Source organism: Emydura macquarii, unplaced genomic scaffold (genome assembly GCF_026122565.2).
Source record: "Emydura macquarii macquarii isolate MOO-44397 ecotype Brisbane River unplaced genomic scaffold, CSIRO-AGI_Emac_v2 contig_1253, whole genome shotgun sequence".
NCBI classification, from domain to species: domain Eukaryota; kingdom Metazoa; phylum Chordata; order Testudines; family Chelidae; genus Emydura; species Emydura macquarii.
In genome coordinates this window covers 53,517,763-53,535,307 of record NW_027131390.1, presented here as the reverse complement: position 1 = coordinate 53,535,307, position 17,545 = coordinate 53,517,763, and the positions used below count along the sequence as shown (strand labels likewise).

At 38.7% G+C, this 17,545-nt stretch overlaps 1 protein-coding gene across 6 annotated transcripts in view; it reads right to left on the bottom strand.

Moving 5' to 3' along the window:
- Nucleotides 1-17,545, bottom strand: part of ADARB1 (adenosine deaminase RNA specific B1) — a 272,145-nt gene that overhangs the window by 116,821 nt on the left and 137,779 nt on the right. For all 6 annotated transcript variants that reach the window (XM_067548805.1, XM_067548806.1, XM_067548809.1 and 3 more), the window contains one exon: nt 5,784-5,858. In XM_067548805.1, the coding sequence (XP_067404906.1) occupies nt 5,784-5,811 (28 nt within the window). In that variant the 5' untranslated portion in view covers nt 5,812-5,858. The remainder of the gene's footprint in view (nt 1-5,783; nt 5,859-17,545) is intronic.

Below are 17,545 nucleotides of genomic sequence, written 5' to 3'. Positions count from 1 at the left end.
TATGGATTTGACATTTTTATTAATACTGGGATTAAAAACCTGCTCCGTTTTTATTTTGCATTCAAATTACTTTTGAGCCAAAAGGTCTATTTTTAAATTACTTTTGTTCTGAAAAATGTTCTAAACCCCAAAATATCATTTATAATTTTTTCAACATTTTCGATACTTATATTACAAAACCCTTTAATAAATAAACTAATAAAATGAACATTTAAGACCAGTACTAGTGAGACATAAGTTTTTATATTAATTAAAACCAATTCACTTTTATTTAAGCTCATGTTGTAGTTCAAATAAAGTATCTTACATGATTTTTATAGAAAAGTTGTATAAAATCTGAGTAATTTAATTAGTTTAATACAAAATAACAAGCTCTGTTTGTAGGTTGACTGGTTTAAGAGTGCATAAATATTGTATATACTTGCTTCTTTTCATTTGCTTGAACCAATCCTACTTATATACCAACTAAATAGGTGTTCAACTGCACTGCATGCATCTTGTCCATTTTCCCAGTATTGCTCATTTAAATTGGTAATTGGACACTTATCTAGAAACATTTACTTTTTCATCCGAAAAGATTCCAACAAAAAACTAGAGTTTTTCTCACACCAACAGTGACCTGTTAACAGCCTGAGCCTACTCTCACTGAGGCCAACAGACTCTCTCTTTCTATTGACTTCAAAGATAGTTACATTAGACTGTAAACATGCACTGCAGAATGGAATGAGCCAACTCAGTGTCTATATTTTTTTTTTATATGAATCTTCTAAAATTGGAAGTAAAGTCTGTAATAGACATACTTAATCTCTGTTTAGAGTTCTGTTTAAAAAAATTCATGCTTAAATCATGTTGTTGCAGAAGAATACTTTATATGATTTCCACTAGCAAGAAATCTTATATTTCTGATAGTCATCTATACACAACTTAATAATTCTTTGCAAAGCAAAAGCAATTGCTATTATTTTAGTCTGAGTTCCAATTCCTAAAATCCCCCTTAAGACACAGCAATCCTTTATTAAAATAGTACCAGAAAGCAAGAAGATTTGTAATACATGTTTTAATACTGTATTAATCATGTTGTACACTGAATTATTCATGGCGCTGATTTGTTTATGCAAAAAGAATTAAATTATTCAATTACTTTAACAACATATATCTGAAATTATGAAGTTGGGTGGTGATATTGTACTATGAGTTAGTTTTAAGAATTGTTCCTGTTACAGCTGCTAAAACCTAATTTTTATTATGTGAGAAAACTGCTGCAAATGAAGAGTTTGAATTTACACTAGCCTATGTAAATTAAAATGCAATTTTAGTAATCTAAGAGTTTCCAGCCTTTCAGTTTTAAATATTTCAAATATCTATTAATATAATACATTCATAATGATAACAGATTATACAAATTAATCCAGAATTTAAATAAAGCAAAGAGGAAATTTTCTTGTACTCTGATGGATTTCAAACTTTTTCTTAATTTTCCCAAAGTATAACTGGTGCACACACACCACTTCACCCAGGTTACAAAGCTGATGGAATGGTTACTAAATTTTCATTTATAACATCCTCCAGCAAAAGCTCGATAGGTTACTCCTTTCGGTGCTCAAAAAGAATAGAAGATCAAAAGAAAGAACCAAAGTAGAAACATACATGTTGTTAACAAATAGGTATTGGACAATGAAGATTAGTACAATATTGGCAAATAGAAGTAAAATAAATAATTTTGGGGAACACTCATCTTCCCAAATTACTAAGAGTTTGATCATTAGAAACATGCTCTGGCAATTCATTTTATCAAAAAAGGATTTCTGAAATGGAACCTCAAATAATATTGTATACAGTATATATACTAGTGGATTATAATAGTCAACACAGCATGTTAATTCATGAAATTTCGTTCTTTTAAAATATTGTAGTACTGCATTGAGGGTATTTAAATAACACAATTTAATAAAACTCTGCTAAATGAACAGTGAATTTCTTAGCTGAAGCTGTGATCCTTTGAAAATTATATCCTCTCTAGAGCCATATTTTTGGATCACTTGGTCTGTATGGTAGCATCAGGCATTTGCCATCAAATATTATTTGTAAACTAAAGGGAAATGATAAGATATATAATACCATATCACGGCATCCATCTATAAATTTCTTTTCATTAAGGGTTCTAAAACAGTAGCCTACATTAGCAATAAGAAAAGACCAACTCCTGGAGGAAATTGTGAAAGAGAACATGGATCTAAACATCTTTAATAATAATTTAATCTGGAAACAAAACCTTTTATATTTAAGTATTAATGTTTATTTAAAGATTATGGATCAGATTTTGAAAAGAGCTCAGCTGCAGATTTAGACCCCAATATGAAGTGGTAAGATTTTCAAAAGTGCTCAGCCTGCAGCTGCTCTTATTGTTCTAAATGTGAGCATTGAAAAGCCCAGCCACTTCAGAAAGGTGACTAAATGGCCACTGAGCTCTTCTGAAAATCTTGCAATAAATTAATTCATTTGATTGTGGAACTAGTACTAAAACGATGGAAAGAAATTGATTTATAATCCAACATTAGATCGTGTGCTGCTGGTGTCAGCTTTCAATCAAAATGTCAATTAGAACCAGCAGCATGCTCAGAAATATCAATAACAACTTTATTGGCAAGTACAATTCTTAGCTGATAGACTGCAAGAATGGCTTCACTATCTGAACAGTTAAAACACTGCACTGAGCAAATGTATACAATTTTTTTTAAATCAGTTTTTGTGTTGGACATGTGAATAGACATTTACTTAAATCTCTCCTTGGCAAGGATACACACTCTTCCAGTGGTTACTTATTAACCACTTGGGCCAAGATTTTAAAAAAAGTTAGACTCTACACATGTACTTAAGCACCTACCTGATTTTCAAAAGTGCTGCACACCTCAGAGTTTCTATTATGGTCTAAGAGCTATTGTGTGCTCAGCACTTTTGCAAATCAATCTAAATATGGATTTAGTGTCTGACTGCAGGATCCAACTTTTGGATATGTTGGCCCCAGATTTTTCAATTTGTTTTTCAATTTCTTCCGCATTTTAGAAAAAAATTTAACCATCACCTTATAATTTTGCACAACCAATTTGATATGAGTTTTAGTATCTGCAGATAAAATAGAGATTATAGTTGGAGACTATGATATTGTATATGTCCACCTTCTTCTCCCTTGAAGGCTTCCCTAAAAGGTAGTTCCAGAAAATAACATAAGCTTTATTAGCTAACTTCTGACATTATATGATGCAGCTCCATGTAATTTAAGAGTACAGAAAGATAAAGGATACTAATATTTGTAGACGCCAAGGATAGATAGGCTGATTTTTTCTTAATTTAAAAGGCTATATTATCAAATTTATTTAGAGAAATTTAACCCTGCTTAATATAATCCCTTTTCTATGCACATATGCACTAAAGAGCCATACAAATGCATCAAGACTCCTTTGTCTCACACATAATATCATCCAACTGTAACTGGCTGTATTAAGTTTCCCTCAGACAGTCTTGATTATACCACATGTCTCTCGCATCATCCATGGTGCAGTGACATTTCTATATGTCAAGATGAAAAGATTATTGTTGTAGATATAATAAATATTTTGAATAAGGACATTTACAGGACGTTAATATACTACAATCTCTACAAGGCAATTTTTATTTGTATTCAGACATACTCAGTTAGAACATGCCTATTTAATAATGTAGTATTTTCTTTAAATCACTTGAATTACCACAATTACATCTCTTACTTCTTTTAAAACTCATAATGAGAATGTCTTTTGGAAATTGTTGATCTTATTCTCTACGGAGCCTGGAGCGCACAGGCTATGCTTAAAAAAATCCCAACAAACCCAGTAGGAATGTGTCACGGCCTCTCTTGTTCCAAGGCAATAGTAAGTGATAAAAGTACAGGAATATTCATTTCTACTTACTTAAGCCATTTTCCAGGAAAGTTCACAAACTTCAACACTATGGGATTCTAGTAGTTCTTACACCTGTGGAAAGGCAAAGGTGCCATTTCCTATTTGTGCTGTTTGAATAAATTTTGGCTAATTGATCATTTTGTTGTTTTTAAATGACTGGTTGATTCAGTTGTCTTCTCTACCTTAATTTTTTCTGTGTATGCAAGAAAATTTACTTAACTTGAAGCAAACACAGGCCAACACAAGCTAGTATTTTAATTAAATAAACAGCTGAGCAGAATGAATTTTAATATAATGAAGTCATTTTACAACAGCCCAGCTTCTTGATTTCCCAATAAAAAAGCACTGTAACTTCCCGTTGAAATGTATCTTTCCCATACAAGGCCTTGCTGTACTGTTCGGATGTCATTACCATTGTCAAAGAAAGGGTATGATATATGTTAGCTTTAAAATTTAGGGACAAAATAAACAAATGCTTGGGTTTAAACAGCATAGAACAATTTACAGTAAAGCATAGGAGATTTTCATGAACAGTACTTCAAGAGCAACACATATACAGCAATTCATTATCATTCACAAAAAATAAGGATGGTTAAAAGACCAAATACCTTAAAAATAAGATAATTTCATAATCACGTGGTTGCAGTATTTCTTTTTGTAGGTAATTAAGGCTCAATCCTCCAAAAGGCTGAGTACTTTCACACCAATTCAACAATGCGTTTAGACATGTGCTTAACTTTAAGCACTTCTGGAGTTCCATTGAAGCCAAGGAACTACTCACATCTGCTTAAACACTTTGCTGGGATCTTGGCCAGAGCAAGACTGAATCTCTAATGAGAAGAAACTGTTACTCTAAATGGGAGGGAGGGGGGACACCAGAGCACTACAATTTTCTTGCTTTTCTTTCCTCTATTTCTCGCTTTATACTTTCCCTCTCTTTTGTTTCACAAACTCTTACATTCGATCTCCTTTATTCTTCCCCCTCCCCTTTTCCATTCTCTCGTACCCCATGTCTTCCCCATTCCTATTCCTTTCCCAAGTTTCCCAAACTCTTTTTCTTGCCCCACTTCCCCAGTTTCTCCTCCCCCAGGCATCCCCAAAGTAATAATGATCTTTGTTCCCTTCAAGTCTCATTCCTTCTATTACCTGTCTATGGACTGGCCAGCTACAGGCACACACCTGGCACACAAAAGGCTCTGATCTTTGGGGAAGATAAGATCTCTGTTCAGCCTGTAATCTAGCTGGAAGATCGTAACAGGCAGGAGCTACTCTCTTACACTAACCCAGATCTCATATGAGTTTAGAATATTCCTGTAATCGCTACTTCTAGTTCTTCTGCAGGGTGATATTTGGAGAGATTAAGTAGCAAGGACATAGAGCTAGGAGTGTTGGGACATCTATATATGTTTTTGTATGAGACAGGATGCTACACAGGGTGATAGTTTTACCAATTTAGCATACAACTCCAGATTTCCTCAGTTCAAGCCCTAGATGTATTAAATTAATCAGCATTACTTCACTGCTAGTTCAAAGCAGGAGAAAACAGGGTAAGAGGGGATATGCTGTTTTGAAACAGAAATATCTCTGATGATTAGCAAGCATGGTACAAAGGTATAAATCATGTGGAGAGTAACTGGATTATGTGTTAATCAGATGTATTTGAAAGCTTTCCCAGTGCGAAAATTCTCCTTTAATGAACACACATATAAAGAGAACTATATACACACAGAAATTTCCCCTCATTTGTATTCACATCATTTCTGTATGTCCACCCATCTACAAGAAAAAATGTCTCTTGCAGAAAGGACTATATTGTTTATTATTATGTAAATATACATATCTTACTCATATTTTCTTCATCATCTATATCCATTGTGAAATACTTTTGCTGGTTTCTTGACTGGCGTAGACTGCTTCTGCCTGAAAGAGAGAGTGGGGGTTTTAAGCTTATATCATGTAAAACACAGGAGGCCATACGATGAAGGCAAGGGAGTAGGAGTCAGGAGAGCAGGGTTGTTTCCCTGGCTCTCTCACAGATGTTCATGTGCAGTCAGGGACAACTCATTCTCTCTGTATGTCTTTCCCACACATAAGGATAATACTATTTCTCTAGCTCAAAGGAGTAGAGATGCTAATAACCCGTTAATGTTTACAAGCATCTTTACATTTTCTGATGGCAGACTGTCTAGAAGTGCATTATGTTTTTAATCTGTTGTACTTTCCCTGGTGCATGTACTTACAAGATATAAACTATACACTCATTTTAAAATGTGGTTATTTCCTTGTCTATTGCGCCAACTGACTATGTTAAACAATGTGAAGCATTAAAAGGTCACATGACAGCAGCTCTGAAACTGGCACAACGGAGAGATGCTTCCCCTCCAGCAAACCAAAGGAAAAAGGACAGAGTCAAAATACTGGCAACTTGATGTTGCAGGTAACACCAAGAAAAGTCAGGCAATTCATGTACAGGATAGAGCAGGTGCTACTATTTAAAAAGGACAATTCCTGGAACTGTGGTAAAGGCTTGCTTTGGTGAGATGTCTGTACACATAAAGCCAGCCTTTTCCACGACAACCTTTTAGGAACTGTGCTGTTGAATGGTGAGGGAAATGGTGCAGACCATATCCATAGGACAGAGAAATAGATGGTACAGGATCTTCCTTACATGTGAATTGCTTGAATTTCTTGATGTTACTCGCAATACCTGAGGCTACATCACAAGAATAAAGGTTTGGATTTTCAAAAGTGTTGAGCACCTATTCACTTTAATGGGAGCAATGGGTGCATAGCGTCTTTGAAAATCACAGGTCAGGGAAGTCTATAGACATTACATCACAACAAGAGATAAGATCATTACCATGCTATTACTGCGCACCTTTACAGCACTTTATATCTTTTCTATGCATTCCAGACATTTAATTATGCTAAAGAATCAACAAAAGTCAAATGTACCACTAATAAAGTAATAATATGATATACACAGAAAAGAGCATGATATTCACACATGTAGACTTCAGGTGCATATATAAAATTGCATATATAAAATATAAAATTCAGTTGTGTTAGTAGGCAAAAAAAACGCAAGTTTCCCTGGTTTGGTCCACTTTAAGGCTGCAAAAGGAGATAATGGCTCAGTCTCTTTTGGTGTATAATCTCCTAACTGTAGCTTGTTAAAGAGAAGTTAGTAAACCCTAGAAGCCTTGCCTGGGAAGGTAAAATGTAGATTGGGTGAATCACAGGTATGCAGAGCTGATTGAAAAGAGATAACCCTGACCAGCTTAATCTTTTCAACACATTTTTGTGCATGTGAGTGTTTTGGGAATAGAGAGGAAGACTTAGATGTCTTATCTGCGGTCAAGGTCAAAACCTTAGCATTGGACTGAAAGGCCTTGATCAACCTGAGGGTCAGAACATCAGCACTAGGGACCAGAGTGTTGGAAGGCTTGTGGATCAAAACGTGTCAGCAAGGACTGAGAACCAGCTTGAGCAGAAGGCAAGATCTGGTCAGGTGACGAGTTTTGGCACTTTTCAGTGCTGTGAACGTCTGGTCTGCCACAGTACGAGTCCCAGAGGCCGTTTGTTTACCAGCTAACATAATCAAGGGCTTCTCAGTTTCTGACTTTTTAACCTATCCTATCAGACATGCAAATGTCATTCCTCTGTTTTAGAAATAAAAGTGACAGAGGTTGTACAAGTCCTTTCAGGCATAGCTGGCCAGAACCCAAGACTAATACAGCAGACTGAAGTCCTAGCCACTCAGCCACATCGCCTTTCAGAAAGACTAACACAAATCCTTGGCTACCAAGTTACTAAATACTGTTCTAACCACTACATCACAATAGGACTAGCTCCCAAGCTTCCTGATCTCCAACATTTTACTGCAGTCTAGAAATCCTTGTGTAACCCAATTAGCATAGTTTTAACTATGTGGGGAAGTGCGATGGGTAACACACCAGCCATGATATCAAAAGGGATAAAATGATGACACGTTCCAGACAATTTTTCTTAAAAGTCCAATTTTTAAAATAATTTTAATTCATAGAGGGCTAACAGATTTGAAAATCTCCATAGACTTCAACCTTTACCTATCGGCTATATTTGGAGAAGATACACCATATACTTCATAAAAACAAACAAAAAAGACTGAATCCCTGGTTAAACTGAAAAAGATAAACTCAATCTTAACATAAGGTAAGTACATCATCTTATAACTATCATTTACAAGGATAGTACATAGATGTGTAGATTAAAAACATTAATCCATTGTTTGAGGATTAATAGTTGTATAACCTTTTGAAGATTGCTGTGACCTTGAACATGTCACTTAATTTCTGCACCTCACTTTCCATCTATAAAGGGGAGATAAACACTTTAGTTCTTCTACCTTGTCTATTTTAATTGTCCGCTCTTTGGGGCAGGGACTCTCCCATATCTGTACAGAGCCCTGCACAATGGGGCCCCAATCTTGACTGGGGCTTCTAGATGCTACTATAGTACAAATACTGATGATGATGATTAATAGAGACCCTGCCATGCCTTTATGAGATCAGCTGAGACAAGGGAGTGACTTCCTACTGGGATCTAACTTGAATAAAAGTTGTAAGGAAATGGTTCAGCGATATTCTAAAAGAAAAACAAAACCAAAAACATTGAAAAGAGGCAGTTAAAGAAAGATGGTAAAGAAATAACAATTGTATTACTGTGGCCTACTTCATCCAAAGATACCTGAGATGCAACCACTATATCTGCAGTTGGATACTAGAGTGATAGGTGCCTTAGAAATACCCAAGGTATGCAGGGTAGTTGCAGTCAGGTTAGTCCCAGGGTATGAGAGAGATAAGGTGAGAGTGACACATTGCACCCCATGTACACCCTTATGCTGTGATTGTGTATCATTCATGTTCACCCTTATAGTGTAACTGTATATTGTATAATGCAAAGTATGTCATGTAAGGTGTTTTCGGAATGCTCATGACATACTGAATGTTATTGTTATATTAGTATGTTTGTTGCAATGTCATACATATGGTTTTGAAGCTCTGCTGTGTAATATTCCCAAATATGTGTCTCATGGCTTGAGGCAGATCTAGGCAAACACTAAAAGCAGAGAGGTAGTTCACGCATCACTAAGGCATGCATAAAATAACCCAGTTCTTCCAGGAACAATGGACTAGCCAAAGCATCAATAAAGGGATGCTCATTGACTCAAGTGAAGGAAGCCATGCTGGACATTGTCTGTCACCTGACCCTAGAGGTGGGTGAAGGAACATGTTAAAAGAAGAGATATTTTGAAATCTCGAGCTCTCTCTTCCATCTGCAAAACAATATCAAGCAACTGAAAGACTGTCCATAGGGGGAAGGCCTGGCTGAAGGAGGTCAGCCAGCCTGTGGTGAGCGTTATCTGACTTTGTAAGGTTACTGAAAGCTTAGTTTAGAATGCGATTTGCTTTTATTTCATCCTGATCAAATCTGATTTATATTCCTCTGACTTACAATCACTTAAAAATATTTCTGTACTTAATAAGTTTGTTTGTTTTATCTAAAGCAGTGCATGTGGTGTAATGTGGGTTAGAGAATTCATTTAAAGGGACAGAGCTGGTGCATACCAATTACTTTGATAAACTGATGAATTAATCATGAGCTTGCATTGTTCAGTGGACAGCACTGAACATTGCAAGGTGGATGTTCCTAGGGTTGCATCTGGGACAGAGTTTTGCTGGTGTCATTGAATAATCCATGAGTGGCTGGTCAGAAGCACTCACTCACTAAATTAAGGGCCGCTTGGCTTGCAGGAGGCTGTGTGGGCTGACCCAGAAGTGGGGATTCACACAGCAAAGCAAGTGCAAGACGGGCTGCAGGACTGAGGGATTGGGGTGACACAGCTATACACCAGTCCAGATTGCAGAGGAGAAAGTTGCTGAGGGAATATCTTTTATTGGACCAACATCTGTTGGTGAGAGAGACAAGCTTCTGAGCCACACAAAGCTCTTCTTCTTGTCTCTTTCACCAACAGAACTTGGTCCAATAAAAGATATTCCCTCACCCACCTTATCTCTGAAATATCCAAGATAGACAGACAACTAATATATTCCTCATTAGCTCAATCCAAGGCTGCAGATAAGCTAGGTTTCTAGTAATTTTAAAAAGTGCAGTGAATGATATTTAAGAAGCCAGGAAGATGTCAAAGAAATACCAATTGGTTTTAGGCTGTAATGGCTTGTCACAAGAGCAGCATTTAAGGAGAGTTCACTACAGTGGATGCAGGGTTCAGAGGAAGTTGATCTTCCTGTTTGTCAGTCATCATTAGCACTTTCCATCAATAGGGAAGGCTTAGCTAAGATGTGAAATAAAATGTAGCAAAGTTCTGGAAAATGTGAATGGAAACTCCAAATTTGTGCTCGCCCCTCCATGGAAGGCAAAGAAAGATTGGGATGCTAAAGAAAGACATGAAAGCATCTATGTAGCACTCAAAAAATCTGCTTTAATAGTGGCTTCAGGACTATCAAAATGTGAAGTTCATATCTAACAACTTAGAGATCAGCCTTATTCAATGAGACAAAAGTCCTGTTGGGAGGAATTGCCTTTGGGAGGGTTTATGTCACAATATACAAGATGTTTTACTGTAATGTCAAAAGGGCAGACTTTAAAAAATCAAGAGAATTAGTTAGGGAAGTGGAATGGACTGAAGAACTCAAGGATCTGAATGTAGAGAAGGTTTGGAATTACTTTAAGTCAAAGCTGCAGAAGCCATCTGAAGCCTGCATCCCAAGCAATGGAAAACAATTGCAGGGAAGGGTTGCAGACAAGACTGGATGAACAAGCATTGCAAACAGGTTATTAAGAGAAAGCAGAAAGCTAACAAGGCATGGATGATGGGAAGGATAAGCAAGGAAAGCTACCTCTTGGAGGTCAGAAAGGGTAGGGAAAAAGTGAGATGTGCCAAAAGCCAAGCAAAGCTGAACTTTGCAAAGGAAATTAAAACAAACAGTAAGAGGTTTTTTAGTCATATAAAAAGAAAACAAGGAAAGAAAAATGTGGGACTGCTAAACACTGAGGATGTGGTGGTAATTAAAGATTATCTAGGCATGGTCCAACACCTAAACAAATACTTTGCCTCAGTTTTAAGTAAGGGTAATGAGGAGCTTAGGGGTAGTAGCAGGGTGGCTAATTGAAATAAGGATATGGAAGTAGAAATTACCACACCCGAGGTGGAAGTCAAACTCAAACAGCTTAATGGGACTAAACAGGAGAGCCCATATAAACTCCATCCAAGAATAGTAAAGGATCTGGCACATGAAGTTGCATGCCCAATAGCAAGGATTTTTAATGAATCTGTAAACTTGGTGGTTGTACCCAATGACTGGAGAATTCCTAATGTAATACCTATTTTTAAGAGAGGGAAAAAAGTGATCTGGGAAACTACAGGCCTGTTAGTTTGACCTTAATTATATACAAGGTCTTGGAACAAATTTTGAAAGAGAAAGTAGTTAAGGACATAGAGGTAAATGGTAATTGGGATAAAATAAAACATTGCTTTTACAGACCAACATGATCTCTTTCTTTGAGATGATAACTCATTTTCTAGACAAAGGACATGCAGTGGATCTAATCTACCTGGATTTCAGTAAGCATTTGATACAGTTCCACAAGGGAAATTATTAGTTCAATTGGAGAAGATGTGGATTAATATGAGAATTGAAGGGTGGATAAGGAACTGATTAAAGGGGAGACTACAATGGGTCATGATGAACGGTAAACTGTCAGGCTGGAGGAAGATTAGTAGTGAAGTTTTTCAGGGATCAGTCTTGGGACCAATCTTTTTTAACATGTTCATTAATGAACTCAGTGAAAAAAGTGGGAGTGCACTAATAACATTTACAGATGACACAAAGTTGGGAGGTACAGAAAGTATGGAGGAGGATCAAAATATTACAGAAGATTTGCAGTACCTTGAAAACTGAACAACAGACATGGGATGAAGTTTAATAATATAAAGTGCTAGATCATGCATTTAGGGACTAAAAAATAATTTTTGCTATAAACTGGGGATTTATCAGTTGCAAGTGACAGAGGAGGACTAAAACTTGGGTGTACTGATAAATTACAGGATGACCATGAGCCTCCAATGCAATGTGGCCAAGGAAAAGGCTAATGCAGTCCTAGGATACATCAGGTGAGGTATTTCCATTAGAGATAGGGAAGTGTTATTACCATTATACAAGGCACTGGCGAGACCTAATCTGGAATACTGTTTGAAATTCTGGTCTCCCATGTTTAAGGACGATTAATTCAAAATGGAACAGGTGCAGAGAAGGGCTACTAAGATAACCAAGGGAATGAAGAATGAAGAACCTACCTTAAAAGAAGTGACTTAAGGAGCTTGCTAAAGGCCAACCAAACAAAGGCTGAGGGGAGATATGGTTGCTCTCTGTAAATACATCAGAAGGATAAGAGGACAGACAGGAGTTATTTATGTTAAGAGCCAATGTTGGCACAAGAACTAATGGATACAAACTGCCATCAACATATTTCACACTGAAATTAGACAAATATTTGTATGTATCAAAGGAGTTAAGTTCTGGAACAGCCTCCCAAAGAGAAGTGGGGGCAAAAAACCTAACTGGTTTCAAGACTGGGCTTGATAAATTTACAAATGATGAGACTGCCAAAAATGGCGTGTGTCACATCTGTGACTGTTGTAGCAAATATCTCAAATGGCCGAAGATCTGACACTAGATGGAAAGGTTTCTGAGTTACTACAGTGAATCCTTTCTCCGGTGACTGGCTATTGGGTCTCACTGATATGATCAGGGTCTAATTGATCTTGACATTTGTGATCAGGAAGGAATTTTGGCAGATTGGCAGAGACCTGGGGCTGTGGGGGAAGTTGGAGGGGTGGGGGGTTCCTTCCGCTGCAGCTTAGGGAACTGGTCACTTACTCATTTGAACTGGAGTAAATGGTGGATTCTTTGGAACTTGAAGTCTTTAAATCATGATTACAGGTGTGGGTAGGTGCAGTTCTGTGGCCCATGATGGGCAGGCCGTCAGAAGTGATTATCACAGTGTTCCCTTCTGGCCTTAAAGTCTATGAGTCTACATGTAACCATAATTAAACAAAAAGAAAAAAGATAAAAATGGATCTCCATTTGGAATTCTTACTTTGTATTTATAGTTTCAGCATACATTTGGACTTCATATGATGACTGTAGAGAAACCTAAGTAACACCCCTAGTTTTGTTAAAAACTATAACCAGCTTCTTCAGTGAATTTTTGTTTTAGGTGCACAACACATTTTTTGCAAACACTGATACAGGCACCTACCAAATGCATTTATTGATCAAATCAAAGGGTACACACATTTCCTTACAAAGGCAGGAAATGGAAATGCATGAATTATAAATATGGTTCCTTGTAGTATTGCATCTTGAAAAAAAAATGTGTGAAGCTCTCCATACAATGTTCACAGCTTTACAATAAAAATAGTACAGGACATTCGGGAGAGGGAGAGGAGAATGAGGGGATTGGGGAAGAGACGAAAGTGAGTTGGAATTGTGAAAGGGAGAAGAGACAGAGGAAGATAGTCTTGGACAGAGAGGAGACACCAGGCCTAGTGAGGACAATGAGGGGGTCTGGAAGGAGAGGGATGAGAGACTGGAAGATTTGGAGGGGAGGGAGGGGGAGGAGGAATACCACATTGATGAGTGCAGTATAATAGCATAAACAGAATAAAATAGCAGAGAAATGAACGGTAAGGTGTTTGGGATAAGAGAGAAGACAGACAGGTGAATGGCAGGGAAGAGAAGAGAGAGGGAGTATAGAGCAGGAAAGAGGTTGGGAGGTGAGACATTTTGAGAAGTGAGACCAGCAGATTTGCAGAGAAGAGGACAGTGTTAGGGGTTTTGGTGGTATAAGGAGCGAATGAGGTAAGTATGAGGAAATGGAGAAGAGACTAGGTAAGTTTTAGGTGTTCCAGGAGACCAGGACGTGGAAGGGAGGAAAGCTTAGCAAGAAGTGGTGTTGGGGAGAGGGAGGAGTCACTGGAGGAGTTCGGGGTAAATAAAGAAAATTGGGGAAGGAGGGAAATTTTCATACAGAGCAAAAGCTGAAAGGGAAAAGATAGGAGACTGTAGTACTTAGAGGGACAGTGAAAACTTGGCATGCTATCCAAAGATTGCTGAAGCACAGGAAAAAAGAGCCAGACTACGATGGCACCATAGGAAGAGAAACGAGAGGAGGCACTATAAGTGCTAGAGGTCTTTTTTATTTTTAAAAGGGGAATGGGAACAAAGTAACTTGCAGTATTGATTGGAATATTTTACAGGTGGCAGGAAGGAGGGGGGAGGCAGTGGTTTCACATGGCCGCAGGGGAATGTCCTTTCCCTCTCAGCATTTGGGGCAAAATTCTTCTTCTGGGTGTGTATGTGATGATGTTATCCTTCCTTAGTTGAAGGATGCCTTCTCCCCCACCTCAAAACTGGCACGACATGCCATAGTTACTGAACAGAGAAGTATGCAGATTAGATCCAGTATTACCACTGTGTGCGTCAGGCAGCCCCAAAGCAGGTCTGTTAAGTATGGGAACAGACAGTGTTAACCCTTAAGCACCATCCAAGCCTCTTAACTGCCATCTACACTTAGATTGATTACATCGATCTAGGCCTGCAACCTGAGTAGAAGTGTTAAGTGAAGAAAAGTAACCAAAGGCCATCTCACCCTATCAACATATTGGACTCTCAAAGCTACATTGGTGTTCCAATGCTGAGCACCGAAACACCCAGCTTCCAGGCACCCTACTGCCTACTGGGATTCTCTGCGTCACGTTGAGTGCCCAGGCTCCTTACAAGTTGTATGGGGAAAGCTAGGAACCTAAGAAAGGGATTCTCAGAAGCCAGCAAATTGAGTGGGGAGCCACCTAAGCAAATCAGGAGTGACATGCAGAGAAAAGGGTGAGGCTTATGCGCAGATCCTCAAAGATATCTTAATACCTAACTCCGACTGATCAGGGCCTTTATGCACTTGACTTATGGTTAATGGAAAGTACCTATCTCTGCTCAGGATCCTCCACCATGAATCTTCTCCTGGAATTAAGCACCTAAGTCTTCTCTCACAATCCCCTCACTCCCCACCACACAGAGAGGGACAGAGACAGTGAAACCCTACACTACGTAGCCAACAGCCCAGTGGTTAGGGATGTGGGAGATCCAGGTTTGAATTCCCACTCTGCCTGATTTAGAGCAGTGACTTGAATACGGGTCTTCCATATCCCAAGTGACTGCCCTGACGCTTGGATATTCGGGGTGGGGGTGTTCTCTCATCAAGCCTATTGAAGTTGTTCCACTTTGTATAAATAACTAAATATTCATTGGGCCAGAGAGAGATTTTATAGTCCTGAAGAGAAACCGATGGAAATAAACTGCAGGGTACATCCCTGTTCCACAGTGCATAGAACTCATTGAGCCATGGTAATATAGGACCAAGCACAAAGGAAGTGGGACAACCCGCTGGAAAAAACAGGGGAGGAGAAACTAGTACATAATGATCTGGTATTCTGTCCTTGACATGGTAGTCAAACAGACTGCCTGGGATTTCCAGTCTGTCTTGACTGACCCAGGGTAGAAGAAAACTGAGGTGGTGGAGGTTGTGATGTTCCCCATGTGCAATATGGACTGGTGAATCGCTGTGTCACTCTAAACCCGCACTCTGCTTTGGTGTGAGGACTCTCACTCCTGGGTGTCCACGCATAGCCACCAGCAAGCATGTTGCCCCCAGCTTGCACCCACTTAGTGCGTGAGTGAATCGAGCCAGCCACTCTTTGGGTTGTGCAACAGAACAACCTCAGTTAATATCCCCAGCCCCAGATGCAACTGTAGGAACTGTCATCTTGCAATGTTCAGTGCCCACTGAACACTGCAAGCTCATATGTTCATCAAATTATCAAAGAAATGGATATACACCAGCCTTGTCATTTCAAATGGAGTCTCTAACACACCTTATACCAAATGCACTGTTTTAGGTAAAATAAACACACAAATGTATTAAACTACAGAAGGATTTTAAGTAATTATAAGTCAGAGGAAAGCAAGTTCGGTTTAGTCAAAACAAACAAAAGCCAAATGCTTTTATACTAAGCATAAGGCTTTCAGCAGCCTTACAAACTCAGATAATTCTCACTACAGATTGGCTGGATTCCTTTCCAGCCAGGCTCTCCCAGGGGCCACCACTTCAGTTGCTTGGTGGTGTTTGTAGATGGAGTTGGAAGAGAGAGAGAATAGCAAAATGTCTCCCCTTTTAAAAAAGTTCCTTCTCCCCTCTCAGGCTTTGTGCCCCCCCTTCAGGGTCAGGTGACAAACAATGTCCGTGTATGGTTTCCTTCATGCCCTGAGTCACTGAGGTCTTTTGTGGATTCGTTTGTTGACGTCTAGACCAGTCCTTTGTTCTTGGAATGTTGAACTGGGTTGTTCTATACAAGCCTTAATGAGGTGCAAACTGTCCCTCTACTCAGAGAGTTTTGCTTGGATATGTCCTAAGCCATGAGACACATCTTTGGGCATATCACATAGCAAAGCTTCATAACCATACACATGACATTACAACAAACATACCACTATAACAATAATGTTCAATACGTCAAGAACATTCCAGAAACATCTTACATGAAATACTTTGCATTAAACAGTACTCAATTACACTATAAGGGTGATCAGAGGCTGCAGTGTGTCACAGAGGTCTCCTCCTGTGATCCAGCCTCCCGTTTTCTGGAAGGGTCAGGCTACCTAGGTCAGAAAAGTGGGTATCTTTGGAGACATTGAGGGCAGAAATGCTTTATTTTAGAGAAAGGAGTAAATTCTCAATGATTTCAGCATGATCCGTGAATCCTTGTGACTGTGGAGCATCTCATCCATCTTCGCTGATAAGAGGGAGGACCTTCAAAGGGAAGAGTTCCTGTGCGAGACCTTATAACTGTAGCCATGCACATCTGTGCATAGTTATTGCAAATGCCATAGCTCTGGCTGCTGAATTTGCAGCATGTGAAGAGATCCTAGAAACCAGTTTGCCCTCTTCTAAGAATGCCTGGAACTCCTGCCTGGCATCCTCTGGCAACTTGTACACAAACTTCAATACATTGTCGCAGGGGGAAAAGTCACATCTGGCCAGCAAGGCTTGATAGTTAGAGATATATGAAATTATAGGCCAGCTGCGGAATAAAACACAAAATCTAGTCTCTTTGGGGTAGAAAAACATCCATGATGTGCGCTTTCATTCACTGCTGAGACAGCTAAGGAATCTGGCAAAGGGTGTATATAAAAATGTTCATAGCCCTGAAAAGGGACATGATATCCATTCTCAGTCCTCTTAGTTGTCAGTGGAAGAGAGGATGGAGTTTGCCACAAAGATTTTGTGGGTTCCAGAATGGCTTCATTTATAGATAGAGCCACTTATATGATATATGAATATATATATGATACGAGTCATTTATAGATAGAGTCACTCGGGAAGGTCCATCTGAGGCTGGTCTTGAGGTTCCTACTCAGTACCTCGGCTAATGTCATGAGGCTCCTCATGGGACCTAGCCTTGCATTTGCTTGGGAATCTAGATTAAAGAA